At 44.5% G+C, this 21,492-nt stretch overlaps 2 protein-coding genes and 1 pseudogene across 4 annotated transcripts in view; all 3 read left to right on the top strand.

Annotated features, from left to right (window-relative positions):
- DCAF7 (DDB1 and CUL4 associated factor 7) overlaps positions 1-10,338 on the top strand; it is a 21,907-nt gene extending 11,569 nt beyond the window's left edge. Inside the window, exons 4-8 of one of the 2 annotated variants that reach the window (XR_436342.2) lie at positions 259-377; positions 3,227-3,436; positions 4,374-4,491; positions 5,533-5,768; positions 10,263-10,338. Coding sequence is in view for 1 of the 2 variants with exons in the window: in XM_006776725.2 (XP_006776788.1) it covers positions 259-377; positions 3,227-3,436; positions 4,374-4,491; positions 5,533-5,705 (620 nt within the window). In the remaining variant the exon portion in view is untranslated. Of the gene's footprint in view, positions 1-258; positions 378-3,226; positions 3,437-4,373; positions 4,492-5,532 lie in introns of both variants that reach the window. The other variant, XM_006776725.2, reaches the window with a different exon arrangement.
- Positions 10,339-13,100: 2,762 nt separating this feature from the next.
- Positions 13,101-13,737, top strand: LOC102755155 (annotated as a pseudogene).
- Positions 13,738-14,411: 674 nt separating this feature from the next.
- On the top strand, positions 14,412-20,902 carry LOC102754874 (translational activator of cytochrome c oxidase 1). Of its 2 annotated transcripts, XR_001516057.1 has the most exons (6): positions 14,412-14,922; positions 15,230-15,336; positions 16,612-16,739; positions 17,238-17,415; positions 17,742-18,555; positions 18,919-20,902. XR_001516057.1 is itself a non-coding variant. In XM_006776724.2 (5 exons), exons 1-5 carry the CDS (start codon positions 14,643-14,645, stop codon positions 17,940-17,942), a joined length of 894 nt encoding a protein of 297 aa, XP_006776787.1. In that variant the 5' UTR covers positions 14,412-14,642; the 3' UTR covers positions 17,943-20,902. The 2 variants fall into 2 exon arrangements, 1 of the variants encoding a protein (XP_006776787.1); XM_006776724.2 differs by having other exon boundaries at positions 17,742-20,902.
- The last annotated feature ends 590 nt before the right edge of the window (positions 20,903-21,492 follow it).

Below are 21,492 nucleotides of genomic sequence, written 5' to 3'. Positions count from 1 at the left end.
CTCTATCCACTGAGCCAAACCGGCCTCGGCTGGAATCAAGCTTCTTATAGGTGTATGGTTTGTCTCCAGTCAGAGTCTAAGATCCTAGGTTAAGGATTGAACACTTGACTCTTTGGGGCTCTCCTGGTACCCTCCCTATGCTAGGAAGTGTTTATGGCACGTGGTCTCCTGTGCTGAACTGGTGAGTAGGCACAAGGAGAGCAGCTTGCCTGGGAACCTCACTCCTGTCAGCTACTGACGCGCACTGATTGTTTTCAGGTACCTCCAGCATTGATACAACTTGTACCATCTGGGGGCTGGAGACAGGGCAGGTGTTGGGGCGAGTGAATCTTGTGTCTGGCCATGTGAAGACCCAACTGATTGCCCATGATAAAGAGGTAATGATGCTGTCCCTCTTCTGCTTTCTGTGCCATCAGTGTGGTCAGATTATCTTGTCTGCTCACTGTTTTGCAAATGATGTGGAAAATCATAATGCTAACATTGTGTCTGAATTGAAAATAGTAACGAATCAAGAGTGGAAAACACTATTGTAAATGAATGCGTTTTTTGACTGATACAAACAACTTGTCCTATAGTAATTTTTCTTTTCATGCCAAAGATTGCTGATTTTTAACAAGGAACTCTCTTGTAGACAAACTCGGACCTGATGTGATTAAAAATGAATCTTAGAGTAACATTTATCTTGAAATATATTTGCTTTTGAGAGGGAGAGGCAGGAAGAGAGAAATTCCTGTCTGTGAAACCTAGTTAATCAATTTTTATCTAAACTTGTTTTATGAAATTCTAGTATGTTCACTTAATACTTAAAACTGTTTGGAATTGAATATGGTTTATCCTGATGGTGATGTTTCTCCTGTGTTTATTGCAAAACTCACAGGGAACTCTTTGTGGCCGCGTTTTAATCAAAGCATTCTCATGAGTGATTTTTGAAAATGGTCCTAAATCTTTTCCTCCCAGAGCTGCTGCATGCACCTAGTTCTCTGATTCCCTGTGGCAGTGTTTCCTTTTCGCTTCTACCTTTCCCTGCATAGCAAGGGAGTATTAATACCTGTACAGATAAAAAGGATGCCTTGACTTTAGGTCAGAAACTTGAGGTTATCCACAGAATAGGAGGTTGGTGACCAGGTTATCATTCTTAGTAAGGGGTTGTTGTTTGGCTTTCTGTGCTCCTAAGGGTAAGATCTGTTACAAGACTGCTGGCATGGCCAACTGCTGAGCCAAAGGACAAAGGAAGAATTTGTCCTGCAGAGAGGACCAGTAAGGAACTTCTGGAAACCCAGTTGACATCAAGTGGAACAGGTTGCTACGTTTAAGTTATGTGACAGTGTAGTCTCCTGTTTTCTGTCAGGGTCCAGTTCAGAAAACCAGAACTACTCTAAGTATGTAAACGGAGGGGACTTAATCCAGGGGATTGCTTACACAGACGTGGCAATCTAGAGAACAGGAGCAGTGAGGCAATCTAGAGCAGCTGTCACCAACCTTTCGGATCTCACGGACCACTGGTTGACGACCGCTGATCTAGAGAATAGGAGCAGCAGGAAGTGGCACTGCCCACAGGCCAGAAGGGCCAAGGGAAGAGGCAGGGTTACTGGAATCCAGGGGCTGAGTTTACCTGGCAAAAGCTAGAGCCATGGAGGGGACACAGTCATTGCCAGAGATGCTTCAGGGGACAGAGAGAGGGGAGGAGAAATTCCTTAGCCTCTCCCTACCAGAGGGGAAGGCCAGGACCGGCAAACAGGCCCTGGCCTTGAAGAATGAACCTGACGATAGTTGCTCTGAGAGAAACAGTGATACCTCCTAGCACCTATGGCTTTTCTCAGTCCACCTCTCACTATCAAAGTAAAGACTTGTTTGGGGGCTCCCGTTGCTGCCTGGCAGGTTGGTGTAGAGGAGGGTTGTCATCTCCCGTGGTTTATAATGAAATTACTGGTGGAGCCCCATGAAGAAGCAGGCAGTTAAAGCTGAGAGAGCTTTACGCACTCGGTCACATTGCCCACGGCGCCTTGCTGCTTAGTGATGCTGCTGTGGCGTCCCTGTTCTTGGCAGTTACTGAGAGCCGGCCCCCTGGGGGGCTCACATTGATAAACATGCCCTGTCCTCAGGCAGGACAGAGCCTGGAGCTGCAGGGCCTCCTTGTGGTGACTGCCCAGTTCCTTTCGAATCATTCCTACTGTAGAAAGAGAAGTGTAATTTCCATAGTCAGAGAAAAAGGAATTTGTGAGGTTGAATAGAACTAGATGCTCGTTTCGCAGTGTCCCTTGGCAGGGAGAACCTCAAGAAGGTGGTGTCATGGTACTTAGTGAGAGTCAGTCATGTCTCTCCAGAAGTCAGCTGTTGTTAAACTTGACCTCAGAGATGGGTTTTGTTTTTCCTTTCATTTGTTTTTCTTTTTCAGCGTGTCTCTCTTCTCTCTGCTTGTCTGGCTCTGGCTTGTCTCTCTCTGTCCTTTTTTATTTTTCTCTGAAGTTCTCTGTTGCTCTCTACCTCTGTTTTCTCATCGACAGTAGTGGTGTGCAGTGTTTGCAGCAAGTGGTAAATGCAGAAAACAGTGATTCAAAACCTAAACCATTTATGAATGCAGGCCAACTAGGAGAAGAAACAACTTGTCCGGGACAAGAGAGTGATAACTCTCTTTGCAAATATAGGAATGCCTCCCATGGTATAAAACTGCTGTTACTTCTTTCTTGGGAATGAGTCTCAGGTCCAGGTTTCACAGCAGAACCAGCTTGGCTAAGTGGCCACAGGAGGGCTACTTCCACCTCCTTAAACTGTGATCTTGGCCTCAGTGTGGTCATGGATCTGCCTCTGACCCCACACAAATGGAAGCCATCAAGGTTCAGGAAATCAATGTCTCAATCTTGTCTCGTGATAGAAGACCACCACTGTCTCTGGCTTGAGCTGAGCCTGTCTAAGCGTACAGAATACTTGCTCAGAATCATGTGTTCTCTGTTGGTCAGCAGTTTATCATAGGGGTTGGAGGAAGAAGACTTGGAAAGCAGGGCTGTGGGAAGAAGCCAGCCAATTTCTATAGCAGAATGATCTTCACTCTTTGGAAAGTCACTGATGTTAGAGCTCTCAGGTTCCAGACTTTGCAGACATTGTTTGATTTTATTTCTCTCCTCCTGTGTTACAAACGGGTTTAGATGATCTAGGCATAGCAGATTTCCTGCTATGGAAAAGGAAGTAATGGATCGGAATCTGGCTGAAGTGTCTTATTCACCAACAGGTCTATGATATCGCATTTAGCCGGGCCGGCGGTGGTAGGGACATGTTTGCCTCTGTGGGTGCTGATGGCTCGGTGCGCATGTTTGACCTCCGCCATCTAGAACACAGCACCATCATTTATGAAGACCCACAGCATCACCCACTGCTTCGCCTCTGCTGGAACAAGCAGGACCCTAACTACCTGGCCACCATGGCCATGGATGGGATGGAGGTGAGCACCCTGCTTTAGGCCGGCATGGGCCTTGCAGCCTAACTCTGGCACTAAGTGTATCTAGAACAGTGGTTCTCAGCTGGTGGCAGATTTCTCCCCGTGGATTTTTGAAAATGCCTGAAGACGGTTTCGATTAACTCAACGCAGCAGGGGTGATATGTCCCCCAGGGGCCAGTTGGCAATGTCTGCAGAGGGGCGGTGGGTGCAGGCAAAGAGATGGGTGCTACTGGCATCTAGTGGGTAGAGGTCAGGAGTGCTCAGATTGAGAAAACCTGATCCAGAATAAGCACAATGTGTTAAAAACTTCAATACTTGAAGAGTTGGGGTTGGTGTCAAGAAAGGCAATATCTAAAAAGTAAACCAAATCATACGTGCTTATGAGGCTGAGTAAGAAGCAGTTTTCCCCTCTGTAGTCAGGACAGATTCTTCCAGCTTTAGCAAACGGACATGGAAATGGCAACTCTGTGTAGCCTGTTACTTGATACAGGCAGTAAATTGTGGGTAAAGACAATGCAATTATTAACTTTGTTTTGGTGAAGCCAGCACCTCAGAGTCCTTACATTCCGAATTCTGCTTTGGGGGCAGAGGGTGCTGTCACTCTGTCCCGCTGAGCATGCACAGAATCTTAGCATACGCACCTAACGGACTTGGTGCATTATCCAGATTCATGTTACCTACTCCTGCTTCTCCACTTCCATGTCAGTCTAAAGACCCTGTATTGCTTTAGATATCGACTATAAACTACCTGTGTCTTCTTTTTTCCTTTTTCTTCAATCCAGTAGCTGCTTTTGGGACAGAGACACTCTGTATCTAATAATCTTTAAATGCACAAATGAGGAAATCATGATTAAAAAATTTTGTTTTATTTTGTGTAGTGTCTTTTTTTTTTCCTCTCACACTCTGAAGTCCCTGGGCCTTTTCCTTGTTGTTTCTGCAGGTAGTGATTCTGGATGTCCGAGTTCCATGCACGCCTGTTGCAAGGTTAAACAACCACCGAGCATGCGTCAATGGCATTGCGTGGGCCCCACATTCATCCTGCCACATTTGCACTGCAGGTAAACGCGGTGGGGGAGGGGCAGTATGTGGGAGGAGAGGTAAGGAGATCTTTCGTGTTTCCTTAGAATTGTAATCCTTACTATTTCCTGAGGATAGTTTGAGAGATTTACCAAAGTAACTCAACTGGGAGCTGCTCTACACTTGTGAAAGCAAAGCAGTCCAATTTTCCAAATGCGCTTGTATTCTCGGAGCATCTTCCATATACTATTTTCATCAGTTACAGGCTGTGTCTTTCATATGTCCACCCCTGAAATCTAGGTTGACACATAGGACTCAGATCCATGAATGTGGAAGAGAGGGACAGTCTGTCATAGACGTAACAGAGTCTTTGGGACTGCCAAGAGTGACATCTCCCTTAGGAGATGTAATGAACCTACAGTGAGCTCTGGATGCACTGAAGGGCCCTGTGTGGCCTGGTCTGGTCATTGGTGTGTGACCTGTAGTTTTCACATCTCCGTTTGCCTGCATGAGCCTGGCCAATTAGGGTTTAGTTTATTCAGCTCCCCTGAGTATAAAAGACATCAGGATAGGCTGATGGGATTAGACGACACTGTGATATAGAAGGTCCTTACCTTGCTTTTTCTTCTCTTAGACTAAGAACTTACTATTTTGATTATTAAAGTTACATGATAGACATTACAGATCACTTAGGAACTAGAAAAAAAGTAAACTTAACTCAAAACCTTGCCAACCTTATCTCATCCCTTCATCCTTTCCTGGTGCATGCTATAGTATGAGAGATGCCCACCAGGTCCCATTCTATCATCTACCTCCAATGCAGCGAACACAGCCGGGGACAGCCAGAGGCTAGCTTTGAGTCCTGGCTCTGCCACTCAGTGGCTACATTGCTCTGTGGTTTTGGGCAAGTCCTTTAAATTTCCAAATCTCAGTTTCCTCATCTATAAAATGGGGGCTTAAAATAAAATCTTTCTCACTGGTGAGCAAATGTTTTGTAAACTGACCACAAGCACCGCCAAATGTAGGGATCATTATCCTCTTTGCCTGAGTTGTAAACTTGCTCTCTGCCTTTCTGTCACCAGCGGATGACCATCAGGCTCTCATCTGGGACATCCAGCAAATGCCCCGGGCCATCGAGGACCCTATCCTGGCCTACACAGCTGAGGGAGAGATCAACAACGTGCAGTGGGCATCGACTCAGCCCGACTGGATCGCCATTTGCTACAACAACTGCCTGGAGATACTCAGAGTGTAGTGTTGGAGGCGCCATGTTCACGAGGCAGGGGCTTCGTGTTTCCCGCCTCTGCCCCACCCCAAAGTAAGAAGAAACATGTTTCCAGTGGCCAGTGTGTCTTTCATTGCTTTGCACCCACTGTTACCAGAAGCTGCTCTAGGAGTTCCTGGCCAGTCACCCCATTGCTCTCTGTGCTACACTCCGGGCTGTGTGGCACCTCCTCAGCCCAGGGCTGAGTTTTAAGATTTTCTCTCCTTTCTTCTTCTTTAGTTCCTCAATTAAAAATTTCTGTATATTAGTTTGTCAGCCGTTGTGTTAATGAGCATTACGGGCACTGGCTATGTTTGTATTCATCTGCCCCAGATGTCTCTGTCTGTCTGTTGCCCAAGGCAGCAATCTGTGTCCATGTCTGTGTTAGCACTTAAGTGGGAACAAATACCAATTTGAAGTTGTCTTTCCTCCTATTATCAATGTCTGTAACAAATTTCAACTTTGTATATTTTTTATCTACCAGGCTAATTTTTTTATGAAAAGAATTTTACTCTCTGGTTTCTTCCTTTGTTTCATAGTCCTCCCTGATAGCACCTTCCTCTCCTCCCTCAGTGCCCGAACCTGGCACGAGGCCCTTGACCCCATGAGCAGTTGCCTTCTTGCGTCACTGCCTGAGCAAAACAGACCTGACCGGGAGTCCCAAACCGCCTTGGTGCTCTGAAGCCGGCCAGCTCTCACACCTTTTTTCAGTCTGGCTCTTCTCAAGGGCATTCTGGGCTCCAAAACACACATGTGAAGCCTTCTGTACTCGCCGAAGTACCTCTGTCCAACCCCACTGGGACCTGTTGGGAACGTGCTAGAGCAGAAATAGGCTAATGGGGTACCTGACTTGAGGGGAACAGTTTCAGGAAAGCTGAGCCTAGAGCATATTTCCAGTACATAGTTTCAGAGTCTGTTTTTCCCTCCAAATAAAAGCCCCAGGCCATTCTGTTTCATGTCTTGAATGATGGACAAAAATGATCTATAAGTTGAACTTTGGTATCTCTGTTTGTTTAGTTAACTGTGACTGGTGGTATATCAGCCACTCTTTGGATTGAGAGCTCTGAGGTGAGAGACTCCGGCTTGAGAGGCACACAATCTGTGCATCTAACCCTGAGCACGATCTCCTTTAGAGTACGGGAGACTGTCAGCTCTTGTAAGGGGGGCCATTGTGATTTCAGGCCATCAATTACATAGTTACAAAAAGAATCAGAGACCCAGGGTCAGCCAGTTAGGAGCTCCGGTTTGGGTCTGAGCAGCATGTGAACTTGCAGGCCGCAGGGGTCTGTTCCCATTATGTGAAGAGTTCCATGGGGGGGCTTGGATGTCACTGGTAGTAGGCTGAGTTTGGGACACGCTCAGAGTCTGGGCGGGAGTCTGCCTGGTTCATCTTGCTCTGCCCAGTGGCTGAAGGTTTCTAAGACCCGAGAGTAGCAAACCAGACCACAAGGCTGAAGGTTTTGTCCACTTAGGCTGTCACCTGCTCTTGAGAAACAAGACAGTTAGCTTTGTTCTTCTGAGCCCTTTGAACCCTTTGGTTGAGTCTTCCTTTTCAGAAGCAGATGTATTTTTATCCCCAAAGCTCTTTGCTTTACTACACAGGGGCTTGTCCCAAAGTAAAAGGCTCTGTTGTTAGAATATTTTCCTTTCTGCCTTTTTACTTTTTTTTTTCTGGTTTGGGGGCTCTTTGGCTACTCAGCTGCTTGAGGTTTACGCTCCTGCATTTACCAGATTTGCAGCGTGTCATTTGGAGAGGTGAAGTGAGCAGTTCTTGCTCAGAACCCTTCTCTGCTGGTAGTTATGTTTGATGGCTCCAGGGCCCTTCTCACAAGGGTCGCAAGTCTAAATTGGTGGCTGTTTGCTCTAGGAGGCCATCAGTTCCTTCTTGTGGAAAAGGGTCTGAAATGGAGATCAGAATGGAAGAGGGAGCTGGTCCTGCTGAGGCAGGGCTTAACTGTACTGAGGTCTGATTTACGATCCCTTCCCCGATCTGCGCCTAAGCCTGGTCTGAACGGTGAGATTTGCACAACTAGAATTCAAAAACAACCTGGAGGAAAAAAATTAGTTAATAGTAACTAGAATATATTTGGGTGAAGTTGCTATTTATTCTGGAAATCTACAGCTTTTGATTTCCCCCCCCCCTTGCCCTGTGGACTCCTTCCTAGCCCTATCACTGTCCTTAGGCCCCACAATGCAATCCTGACATCACACCTGGGGCCCAGGTGAGACTCCCACGCTCCCTGAGCAAACACGCACTCACAGTTGCTGGGATGCTGGTATTTGAAAGTCCTGGTTCTCACCCTCTCTTTATGCCACAGGCCAAATGGCCTCATGGCTGAGGAGGGGATTTCTGTAGTTTCAAGATTGAGAAAACCTCTTAGCCAGCCATGTTCCAGAAAGCAGAGATCTGTTGTAGTTTCAAGAGCCAGTGTCTGTTTAGTTTGTTTAGGTTCTCAAATTGACAAGCAGAGAGCACAGCTAGATCTGCTCTCCTCGAAAGGGGAAGAGCAGCTGCCAGGACTTCACTGGAAAGGCCACACACCCATCTGGGCTCTTACTCTGGTGGCCCTTTGACTTGTTGGCGGCCCCTGAGCTGAAGCTGCCTTTGTTTTTCTTGTCTCCTCTGAAGGGAGAGGAGGAAGTGCTGAATAAATTAGGCCTCAGGTTCCACATCAGAGAGCTTGAGTGTTTACACTCCGGAGAGTTGGAACCTCTCCTTCTAGGTAGGAATCGGGCTGCAAGATGAGGACTTGAAGATGGGAGATATTTGATAATGAGGTGAGAATTTCTTATCAGAACCAGGATTGGCTCTCAGAGAACTGGTTAAGATTTGGGAAGAAACAGAAAAAATTGAGACTTCTACAAGGTTTGATGATAGTTGTGGCTGAAATTTTAGGAGGCAGTTTAGGATGTGGGAGAAAATCAATGATAAGTGTTGCTTTAGATCAAAGGAGAAAGTATTAGAGGGCAGTGATGGCCCGAGAGGAGGAAGTATTCAGATGCTGTGTGGCATGGAGTGAGACTGTGTCAGGGACCATTCACCGGGTACCTGTGATACTGGGTAACGGGGACAGGAGGACAGCTCAGAGCAGTGGGGCCCTCCCTGCAGCAGTGCAGTGATATGTGATGTTTGCTGGTAGAAATCCTCAGGTCTTGGGAGTCCCGTGATCGTTCGAGACCATGGCTCTTGGTTGTAGGTTTGTAGGGAGCCGAAGAAGCAGAGGTCATAAACAGTCATGCTGAATTTCCCCACGCCTCCCTTTTCTCTTATACTTCTCTTCCCACTCCCTTTCCACTGTAGAACTTTTTCCCTGCTGCAGCCTGGGCCTTAAATTCCTAGGCTGTGCAGAAGCTGCAAGGTTTTTCAAACATGGCAGTGCCAGCCCAGTACCACCTCTCCACCTTCCCCAGTTTGAGAATTTGGCAGTTCCTTCAACTGCCTGGCTTGGAGTAAGGGAGACCATCGAAGTAGAAGTCTCAAAGCAGACTCCCCTTTACGGCCCAGGATGAGGAAGGAGCGTCATGCTTGGCACTTCAGTTGAGTTTTCCCTGGGAGGAAAGCTGAACTGAGCAGTCACTGTGAACTCAGGGCCAGGCTCTCTAAGAATCGTCTTTTCTGTACCAGCTGAACTAGCGACTGAGACAGTCTCATGTTGCAGAGCCTTGCCCACCTCCCCATCTGCACCCTTTTCTTCTCCCACAGTTGTCATTGCTGCTAATGGTCAAAGGCAAATGTATGGGCCAGGTCCTCTCAGGCTACTTTCTGGATGTTATTTTTTAAATATGGGACATGCAGGTGCCTTTCCAAAGAGGCTTGGACTGGTATTAAAAACCAGAAACAAATAAGCTAATAGAAGTATGAACTCAAGAAGAAAGATGTTGGCAGTCTGTATAACAGCTGGAAAACTTTAAGTGCCCACCTTTGGGACAAGTGAGTGAAGATGAACTTGTTTATCTGCTATTTAAAAGAAATGTTCTCACCTCGGGTTGACTGTGTACAGTATGTTATGAAACTTGTTGAGCTAAAGTTTTGACTTGCTTGAGTCGAGTATGAATCATTTGCTTTGGTTCCTGTGTATTTTATGATCCCCCTGTCAGTGACTTTCCAGCCCCATCCTTCCTCCCCCTAGTGTGAATTTGTAGCATGATTGTACAAACCTCTCTGTAGAAATGGAGATTTCTTGTTCTCTGAAATGTTACGCTCTAGCCAATCAATCTAGCCTAGTGTGTCTGAACTTACTTTCTTGTTATATATTTAAACTTTTCCTCTATACTATGGATTTTGTGGCATCCTATGGTCAGGCGGAGAGGAAGCTGCCCCTTACACAACTGTACTGTAACTATTTTTCTTTTTAAGAAATTATTTTCACAGGACTGATTGTACACAGGGCTTATAATAAAATTTTAACACTGCTGTGAAACCACAATGGTAAATCCCCATTGACGGCTATTTCAAAAGCACCTAAAAGTGGAGTGTTATGTCTATGACTTTATTTCTTGCTTCCTGAGTATATTAAACCTAATTTTTGCCCTTTCATTCTGTTTCAGCCTCCTGTATAAGACCGTATTTTCTGCCCATCATACTTTGTAATAAAACTTGAACATGTATAGGTTGACTGAATAATTTCTTGTGGTGAATTTAGTTCTTCCCATTCTGCTACCAGGGTCATGTTCCAGAGACACTGGCTGGGGGATTAGACTCCACCCCAGCTCATCACTATCTGACAGCCTAACTTATCACCTTTAACAAAACACAGAGCGCCTCCTCTATGCCAGGGACCGTGACCCACAAGTTGCTCACAGTCTACCAGAGGAAACGCCACATAAACAAATACTGTCGGGGTTGTGCAATAATAGGTGTGTTCAGGCTTACTTGTAACCCTGAGGAGTTAGTAATCACCTTTGACTGGGTGGGAGCCAGAGATGGTAAGGGGAAATCTCATAAGACATACTTGAACCGGGCTTTGAAGGCTGAGTTGGAATTCTCTAGGAATAGGGAAAGCCATTTAAGGCAGAGGAAACATTCAGTTACCAATCTATAAACGCAAGAAAGGGTGTGATCATATTCAGAGAAGGACAAGTTGATGTGGGGTTTTATATGGGAACTGGTGGAAAATGTGGCTAGAGAGGTAAGTAGGAGCCAGATCAGAATCTTTTGTGCTTTGCAGAAAGATTAGACCTTACTCCTGTATGAGACTGGAAATTGTACATAGAGGCAAGTCATGCTCAGAATTGCATTTTAGGGAGCAATGAAGAAATTACCTTTGAGTGGGGGGTGAGACAGGGAGTCAGTTCACCTGTTATAATAGTCAAGGTGAGAGAAGAAGAAAAGCCTGAACTAAGGAGAAGCAGGAAAGGAGAATAGGCCACAATTGAAAAGATTTAAGAGCCAGGATAATCAGGATTCAGTAATCTATTGAAAGGTGATAAAGAATTGGTAACTCTCAAATCCTGTGGGTTTGGACACTAGGCTCTAATGTGATAAGTAGAGTTTCCAAGTCCAAGCCACTTTCCCAACATGGTAGGATGGAGAAGGAGTTCCTGTCCCCACTGCTATCCAAATGCAGGAAGTCCTAGGTGAATACTCCCACTTATTTTTATTGTCATTCTTTATTCATGTTGGGCCATTTCAAGGGAAGAAAGAAAAGCAAAATTGTGATTTGTTCAGTGAGCCAGAATTTACTAAGTGCCTGCCATTCTGTCAGAAGAATGGAGCTGGGAGTGGCAATGGGTCTCTGAAAGGAAGTAGATACTCTGAGAGTTTGTTTTCTGTGGCAAAATGAGTATCTACTGGCTTTGTTAAAACTGCTATGTGGTCTGTGTGTTGTTGTTGTTTCCCTGACTGTGTATTTTATGGGAAATACATGATTCTTACTCTTTCGTTTTTAAGGGAAAAGCTGGTAGAGTAAACTATTCATCTCAGACTGGGCTATATGCAGTTAAAAATCAGACTGAACATAACAAAAATTTGGGGGTTTGCTTACACCAGCAATTTTCAACTGGTATGCCACAAGAGTTTTTAATTTTTTAATGAAGATTGGAGAGGTTTTTGTTTTATTAGTTCTCCTAATAAGTTGTTTGTTGTTGTTGATTTTAGAGAGAAAGGAAAGGAGAGAGAGAGAAACATTAATGTGAGAGAGAAACCAGTTGCCTCTTGCATGCCACCCACCTGGGATGGAGCTCACAATCCAGGCATATGCCCTGACGAATAAAACTGATAACTTTTCTGGTCACACCGGCCAGGGCCATGAATGCTCATAAAAGCATTTTTCAGGATAGTCAAAAGGTAGAAATAACACAAATGTCCATCAACCGATGAATAGATAAATAAAATGTTCTCTATTCATACAATGGAATATTACTTGGTAATAAAAAGGAATGAGTACTGATACATGCTACAACATGTATGAACCCCGAAAACAAGCTAAGTGAAAGAAGCTAGTCATAAAGGACCATATATTTTGAGATTCCATTCATATAAAATGTCTAGAATAGGCAAACCCATAGAGACAGAAATAAAATGGTGATTGCCTAGGATTTGGGTAACTGGGTGAAATGGGTACAGGATTTCTTTGGAAAGTGATTAAAATGTAAAATTGTGGTGATGGCGGAACGAATCTGTGAATATACTCAAAACTTGTACACTTTAAATTGGTTACTTTGTGAATTATATGTTAAAGTTGTTATTTAAAAACAAGAAGTATTCTAGGCAAAGGAATACAGTCCTGCTCTCAATTTAATATCATAGCAGAGACGGACATAAACATTTTGAGACATGCATGAAAGATTATGTGAGCACACAGAGTAGGGCATCTGAGCCCAACTAAAGAATTTGGAGATGTTTTCCTTTGGTGGGAAATAATGCCTGAGCTGAATCTTGAGGGAAAAACAAATTATCAAGGTGAAGTGAGGTAGGACACAGACTAGCAAAGACACAAGTTTATGCTTAATATAGGAATTGGGAGAAGTACTAGGAGAAATCTGGCCTTTCTTCCTTCCTTTCTTTTAAAGCAACAATTTTTATTTTATTTTTTTCCCCATCACCATTTATCCCCCATACACCCTGTTCCACTTCCACCCAGCAATCTGGTATTTCTAATCTGCAAATACAAGGAGCAGAGTGCTGAGCCCAAGTAGCTTGGATAACAAACAGTAAGAAAAGAACAATGCATAAGTGAACTGTGAGTTATAGCTTAAAATTCAAAGGTGGACTCTTTTACTGAGGAGGTGACAGCTGAACTGGGTCTTGAGTCAAAGATCTTAGCGAGACAGAAGCAAAGAGATGATAAAGAACTCATATTCAGAGTACAGTAATTCCCTCCAATTCAGAGTACAGTAATTCCCTCCAACCAGAGTATAATGTCAGGACATGAGAACAACAACAACAAAAAGAGTAGATCTGAGCTCTCGGGTCCTCATTTCCAAGATGACCAAGAAAAGAAGGAATAACAGTTGTTCCAAAAAAAAGGCCGAGGCCATGTGCAGCCTATTCGTTGCACCAACTCCACCTGATGCATGCCCAAGGACAAGTCCATTAAGAAGTTTGTCATTCGAGACATAGTTGAGGCCCCAGCCGTTAGGGACATCTCTGAAGCAAGTGTCTTCGATGCCTATGTGCTTCCCAAGCTATATGTGAAACTACATCACTGTGTGAGCTGTGCCATTCACAGCAAGGTAGTCAAGAATTGTCCTCAGGAAGCCCAGAAGGACCAAACACCCGCACCCCAATTTAGACCTGCGGGTGCTGCCCCACAACCTCCACCAAAGCCCATGTAAGGAACTAAGTCCTTAAGGAGTGAAGAAAAGTTCTCTGGGGGGAAAATAAATGGAAATTGCACTTAAAGAAAAAAAAAGTAGATCTGAGATTATGGAGGTACTTATGTAATAATAACATAAAATCCATGCCCATGTACTTTCCATCCATTATCTCATTTAATCCTTGCAAGGGAACTGAAATGTAGGCAAATAAAGTAACTTGCTTAAACTTCACACTGTTCTAATCCAACTTCACACTGCTCCTTAACAGACCAACTCCTTTGAATTTCATTTCAGCAGTATGAAAAGCCATAAGAAAGTTCTTTAGCAATTGCCACTTTATTTCTTCTCTGTCTTCTCCTTCTAATGGCCTACGTTTTCTCTTTTGGGAGAGCAGAAGGGAAAATGGAGAGGGGACTTTAGCTCCAGAAAGGTTTCTGGTCATCCTCCCTCTTCAGAATGGCCAGTCTCATCTGAATCGCAAGCCCTCTCTTGCATTTAGGGGCTTCAACACTATGATCGCTCAGCTATTTACATAAGACTGTTCTTTTAAAGCTGCAAGAGCTTATTTTGTGTTTTTAACCTTCTTATGAAAAGCAAGTACTAGTAGCATCCTTATTTACAAATACCGAGAAGGAAGTTCAGAGAGACCAAATGATTAACTAGGTAAATCACAACTCTGGGCGGCGATTTCTTTTCCTGTAAAATGCGGTTGTTAAAGTACACATTTCTTTGCAACAACAAAATATTTATCATTCTGGACCTGCTCGAAGTTGGCAAGCAATTCAGAAGCAAAAGTAGTTTACTAACTCAGACGTATCTCTACTAGATCATTGTGGGAAATAAAGTCCTGCGCTCCCCAGGGCAGCTGAGGTGGAGTGCGTGCAGATGCGGAACGGATTTTGAGAGCCGTGGGGACGCGTTTTTAGAACGGACCGGAAAAAGGAAGTGTGTTACACCAGCCAGGTGACCCACTCCCGCTGCTGCCGGCGCGGCGCGGGGTCCGTGGAGTTCCGGCTTCTCCCGGCGGGCCTAAGCCCTTGAGTCACCGGTGGCAGGTGAAGGCGACCGCAGACTCCTGACCTGCTTGTTCCGGCGGCGACCGGACTGGCTGATGACTTTGGCCGCTGCCCTTTCTCTGTTCTTGCTGACCTTGGCCCAGGGTCGGAGCCAATGGCGGCTTGGGCCACTGTCTATCTGAGCAGGACCGCTGCACCATGCTTGCGGGCTCTAGGCCCTGGAGCCCAGGCGGCTCTTCCGTGCGTCTCCCCACGCTGTCAGCCCCATCCCCCGGGCTGTAGCCCTGCTCGGGGCCGGACGCTGCATCTCACCACCGCAGCCCCCGCTGGGCACAACAAGTGGTCCAAAGTCCGACATATCAAGGGTCCCAAGGACACTGAAAGGAGTCGCATCTTCTCCAAGCTTACTTTGAGCATCCGCCTAGCGGTTAAAGGTGAGAACCTGACCGTCACCCACGGCTGGTCCTACTGCCCTCTCCGTGCCCAAGGCCTCATTTGCCTAGTTTGTCCGGGAGCTGGGCCAGGGCCTATCCCCATCCTCGGCCCTTCATTTTCCTAAAGACAGAGTGAATTAAAAACTTTTCTAAAATATTTCTCCTCCATATTCCATACAAACCCTGGATAAAGTATTCTAAACTAACTGAGAACAAAGTGGTGACTTGCCACTCTTCTGGGTAATGATGGAGTATAGGTCTGGAAATAATTAGATGAGATGACTTTACTCATTCTTTTCTATCTCAGAAGGAGGCCCCAACCCTGAGCTCAACAGCAACCTGGCCCACATCTTAGAGGTGTGTCGCAACAAGCACATGCCCAAGTCAACGATTGAGGCAGCGCTGAAAACGGAGGTGTGTCCTCAATTTGACATTCTTGTTATTGATCAGAGCCTTTACAGGACCCATGTCTGAAAGGCCACCAGCCACTCCTTAAATTATCAGAGAGAAGGGTAGCAATGTGGTTGACACCTTCAATCCAGAACCTTTTGGTGGCTCTCCTTGGCCATTGATTATGGGAGCACAATCAGGAATAGGATGGATAGACAGTGTACAGAGTCATAGAACCTAGGACTGCTCAGCTGAGTTGTGAGGAGATGGGGTAGAAAGAGTGAGCACAGGGTGGGGAAAGTTCTGATGTTAGACTGAGGAAGGATTTGTTTTTCTGATATTTACGCAAAAGGAGAAAAGCCAGTAGAAAGAGGGAGAGTTCAGATGACAGTGATAAAGCCCAGGTGAGAGAACCTCTTCCTCTGGACAAGTGGGTGTTTACTGCAGGCCAAGCACTTTGATAAGAAAATGAAATGCATTATTTCACCGAGTCTTCAGAACAACCTTAAGTGGAGACTGAGACACAGAAAGGTTAGGTGACTTCACCAAGTCACACAGAATTGACAGAACTGAAAGCAGACAGACTCCAGAACCTTGCTCTATCACAAATATTGCCTTCATGTTGGCCTGGTGTAGATAAGGTGGTAGAGTCGGGATTTTCCCCCACCTGGTGCTGTTTTATTCCCTTTGTGCAAGAGGAAGGGAGAAATTATCAGTTGAGAGTTCATGGGAAGGTAGCAGGCAGGGTGCTTGAAGAAAGTGGCAAGGATTGGATGCATGGGCAAAGTGGCATGGAAGATGCAGATGAGATTGGTCATCATAGTTTTTGATCAATTGTTTGAAATTTGGAGGCCATGCTATTTTCAGTGGCTCTTGTGAAAAGGCACAGGTATGCAACTTTGTGTAGCGGTGCTCAGCAGCCCAGGGGTGGGAGCACAGGTGGATCTCATAAGGGATTGGGTGAAGGAGGTTGAGTTTTGGCTGGAGTTACAAGGGTGGATAGGTGTGAAATTCTGCTGGGGAGAAGAGGAATCAAAGCTGGGACACGGCTACTTGATTGTTCAGGGACCAGAGAAACAGACTCCTTTCCAGGTAAGGGGTAGTATTTCTAATTACCTTAAATGTTGGTCCCATGGGCCTCCTCTAAAAGGGGGAGGGGAGAGACACAAAAATAAACACTTGAGAGCTTAGGCTCAAGCCCAAAGAGCCCATTTATGGAGTCAACTGTATGGGTGGTGCCTGTGGTTCTGGGGAGGGAATTGGGAAACAGGAAAATGTGCTTATGTTGTTTTTTTGCAGAAAACCAAGGACATTTATTTGTTGTATGAGGGTCGAGGCCCTGGTGGCTCTTCTCTGCTCATTGAGGCATTATCTAACAGTGGCCCCAAGTGCCATTCGGACATCAAACATATCCTGAACAAGAATGGGTAGGTGTGTGGGAAAGTGGAGGAGCCTTTAGGTTCTAATTCTGTGCAAGGAAAGTACTGTCCTTTCTGGTACTGGTTCAGATTTTATACATTCTTCATCCTCAGCAGAATCTAAATGGGCTAATTTAGTCTCCCTTAATGTGTTCTGTACTAGGTAGGATCCAAAAGACTTGTTCATAACTATAGAAGGGGCTCTTTATCCCATCTCATCTATAGCCTTATAATGTCCACATCTTAAAATGTACCACCAGGACTGGAATCTAAATGTCATAGGAACTGATGAGCAGTCTTTGCATCCTCTAAACTTAAGTCAGGGCAGAAAATAGAGGGTGGGGGTATATTTGGATTACTGGATTGGTAGTGGCTGCATCTTCTTCAGGAAGAGAGCTGCTTCATGTCTGTATATGCTCCAGAGGCGAGGTAGGAGAGAGAGACATGCAGTGCTGTGTGGAAGCTGAGCGTCTAAAGGCATTTGTTCTGGCCCATTTTCTTTATCAGGGGAATGATGGCTGAGGGAGCTCGCCACTCCTTTGACAAAAAGGGGGTGATCGTGATTGGAGTGAAGGATAAAGAGAAGAAAGAAGTGAACCTAGAGCGTGCCCTGGAGCTGGCGATTGAAGCAGGAGCTGAGGATGTTAACGAAACTGAAGACGAAGAGGAACAAAACATTTTTAAAGTAAGTATGAAGCCTTAGTGATTTGGTGGACTTCCAAGAGGCATGCCTCTCTCAGTTTCTTCTTTCCTGCACCTGGGGTACAGGTGGGATAAAAGATTTCACACATTGCACATTTATTACGTGAATACTAGGTAGGACTTACTAGGTAGGAATACTACCCAGGACTGTGAGAAGGATTCAGAACAATTGAAAATGACATCTCTGCCAGTGAAGAGCTTAAGCCGAGAGATATGTTATAGTAGTTCCATTCAGGTGCTGTGACATTCTGTCTAGCTATGTTCTGTTATCTCCTGGCTCCTCATCTCTTGACTTTGCTTTGTCTCTAGTTTATTTGTGATGCATCTTCACTGCATCAAGTGAGGAAGAAGCTGGACTCCCTGGGCTTGTGTCCTGTGTCCTGTGCACAAGAATTCATCCCCAACACAAAGGTGCGGCTGGCTGACCCGGACCTGGAGCAGGCCGCCCACCTCATCCAGGCTCTTGGCAACCATGAGGACGTGATCCAGGTCTATGACAACATTGAGTAACCAGACTGTATGTGCCCTCCAGCTCCTTCCTAGGCAACTGGCAGCTTGTTCTGGAGCACAGGCTTCTACAGTGTCCTCTAGGCTGAAGTAGTTCTGCAGCCTAGCAGGTTCAAAGGCATAAGATCTATAGCTTTGTGGGCACAGGAACCCCCATAATTCTCTGGGGCCTCTTTGTCAGCTCCGCTGGTGTCTCAGAGCCATCCTGGATGAGTCTCCCCATTCCCTCCTGGATGCAGAGTGGGGCTAGTCAGCTGGTCAGACTGTGATCTCAGGAAGTTGGCCCTTCTGGGGATGGTAGGTGCTGTGAGGGCCCATATACTCTTAAATAAGAGTGATGGATCTGTGTTGCTGCATTGTTGTGTATGGCTCTTGAGTTTTCCTGGGTTTGTGTCCAGCTGTTGGGACCCTCCTGACTACCTTTCAAGTCTATAAGCCTAGTTCCACTACTCCAATCCCAGGACTGTTGTTTATGTTTGTTTTGTTTTGTGGTTTTTTTTTTTTTTATTGACTATAGGAATGTAACTCTCTCCAGACACTCTATGTTTTAATGCTGGTCTAATGGCCTAAACCTGTCATTCATTCATGCAACTGATGTTTATCAAACACCTACTATGTACCAGGAACAATACTTACGAAGAGCACTAGCTGTTCAATTGGTACCCTGTGGTAGATCCTACTCTAAGACATAGGACCTCAGGGGGAGCTGTCCTAGGCCAGTGCAAGCTGCTGCACATGCATTCTTATTCTCTTTGTGTGCCAGGGAGCTGAAGGCTCTGGCTCAATAGGAAATCAAGTGCCAATAATAAGAGACTCCTGCTTTGCCCGGGCCCCTGTGGGCTCTGAGATTTGTTAGAGTGGACCAGTCAGCAGATTAGGTTACTCTCAGAAAAGGCCATACCAAGCTGGTTTAGAAAGCTGCTTGGTCCCCACAATGCTCAACCCTAGCTCCTCTTCCTCCCTAATGCCAGATGGTGAGGTACTGGGAACAGGAGAGGAAATGAGAACAGAAGGCTGAATCAAAAGCCTGGCCAGGTGGGAAATAGGGCTCTTGGTGCTTTTTGCTTCTAATAGTCACTTCTGGGTTTAGAGAGGCCAGGAGTGTCAACCACCTGTTCTGGAGCCCATCAGCATGTCAGGCCTGGACTGGCTTTTTGATCCCTGCTATTCAGCTACTTATAAGTTGTTTAAGCCAGTCTGAGCTCAGAGCAATTTTCATGAAGAAGTCTCAGGTAAATGAGGATGGAAAAGAACTAAAACGAAATTAGTTATAGATGATAACTTCAGCTTCTAGGAAAAACAGATTACTAATTCTTTGATGACTTAAGCATCTGAAGAGTGAAGGCTTGGGAAAGGAAAACCAATGAAATAATCCATGATCATGCCAAAGTATATGCTCTTATACCTCCTTTCATTATCATCATACTACCTGGGATTCTTTAGTTTTTAAAAGATAACTTATCTAAATATCTGAATAGCACATCATTAAAATAGGGCAACTTAAAAGTTTAAGTGCTGCTTCATAAATTATAATACATTTTATTTATTTGATATTCACAACAAACCTAGAAAATAGTTAGGCCAAGTATTTTATGTACAAATGACCTCATACCAAGCAGGTAAGAACAAGTCTAATACTACATCTTGTATTAATAGACCTTAGTTTACAAAATAGCTGTTTTGTAAATGTTGAGTATAAACTTGGAGGAATGTGATCATTTCTGAATTAAGGAAGAGAATTTGCTACTTATGTGGAATAGTGCTTTAATAGATAGGATTTGTTAATAGGGATTCTTTAACCAATTTTCTTACATCAAGGCATACTAGATGGCTCTGCACTGACCCCTGGTGGTGCCCTAGCCTTTCCTGCAGTTAATATGGAAAAGGCAGAAATGAAACCTTACTTGAACTTGTTCTGCCTCTAGATCTGGTGAAAAGACCCTTACCTATATAGGGTAGTTAAATAACTATTTAACTGAATAGTTAAAGATTGTATGGGTTATTCTGCCACTAGCTATTATTTCTCAAAGAATATGTCAGAGTAAATATTTACAATATAATGTTAAATGGAAAACAAAGATGCAAAACTATATTGTATGGCCCAAATTTAAAATATGTATCAAACCATAAAAATGTCTTTTTTAAAAAGACTAAAAGGAATTGTACCAAAATGTGAAAACTGGTTATCTCTGGATGGTAATGTTATAACTGAGTTTTATTTTCTATAATCATGTATTACTTTCATCAGGGGAAACAGTAAAAAAAAAAAAAAAGAAGAAGAAGAAAACTAGTCACAATATTGTCCAACTAGGAGGACAGCATGTGAGGGGATGGGAGTCAGGCATACCTTAAAATCAAAAGAATGGGCTTTGGTCCTGGCCTGCCCTTGCCTTATCTTTGGTCACTGCCTTAGCAACATAAAATTATTTAGCACCTTAGAGCTGGCTTGGGTTCATTTTCAGACGTCCTGTCAGTGGGTTGGAGGTATCTGTGATAGGCTCTATCCAAGCGTTCATGTGATATGTAACTGCCCCCCCACCCTCTGCCAGAGGCCCTGGCTGAATGGAACAGGAACAGTGAAGGTTCTGCCTCCAGCCCACTATGACAATTCAACCATGTGGTTGAGTTACTTTCTTTTCTGTCTCTGAAACATAGCATAGCAGTCAATAAAACATCAAACTCTAAGAGATCCCAACTTTAGACTTTTATTTGAATCCTTGGAGACATTCTATAAAGAGAAATGAATCAGTAGTTTTGACAAAACAGAGTGTTATGAGAGATACCACACTGGTCTTGACAAATCCCTTTCTCTATTCTGTCTCCAGACAGTGAATGGGATAGCAATTTTTTCTCTTTCCTTTTTTTCTCTTTCTGTTGTCACTGCCAGAAAGGTAACATTTACTGTTTTTTAAGAAGCCAACCCTTATTGAAATATATAACAATAGAAGTCCCATCTAATCCCATTGCCTGCAATATAACTACCATTTATCTATATTATTCTACTCATTGGAACTAATCTGCTGGGGAACAAATTCTGACTGTCAGTTGCTAGAAACCTTGGATGAGAACTTAACCTTTCTGCAGCTATTTCTTCAACTGTAAAATGGGGATAATAGTACCTATTTCATAGAGTTGTTTTGAGAATTAAGTTAACATACATGGTGGAGCAAAAGTAGGTTTACAGTTGTGAGTATATGAAAAACAATTTATTCTTTTATTTATTTATTTTTAAATATATTTTTATTGATTTCAGAGAGGAAGGGAGAGGGAGATAGAGATAGAAACATCAATGATGAGAGAGAATCATCAATCAGCTGCCTCCTGCACGGACCCTACTGGGGATTGAGCCCACAACCTGAGCATGTGCCCTTGACTGGAATCGAACCTGGAACCCTCCAGTCTGCAGGTCAACGCTCTATCCACTGAGCCAAACCAGCTAGGGCTCTTTTATTATTTATTAATTGATTTAACCCTTTATTGCAGTGGTTCTCAACCTTGGCTGCACATTTTCTAATGTTACTAATGTTGGGGCTCCACCCCATAACAAGGGAGA

Source organism: Myotis davidii, unplaced genomic scaffold (genome assembly GCF_000327345.1).
Source record: "Myotis davidii unplaced genomic scaffold, ASM32734v1 scaffold69, whole genome shotgun sequence".
NCBI classification, from domain to species: Eukaryota; Metazoa; Chordata; class Mammalia; order Chiroptera; family Vespertilionidae; genus Myotis; species Myotis davidii.
This window is presented reverse-complemented; position numbering and strand designations above follow the sequence as displayed.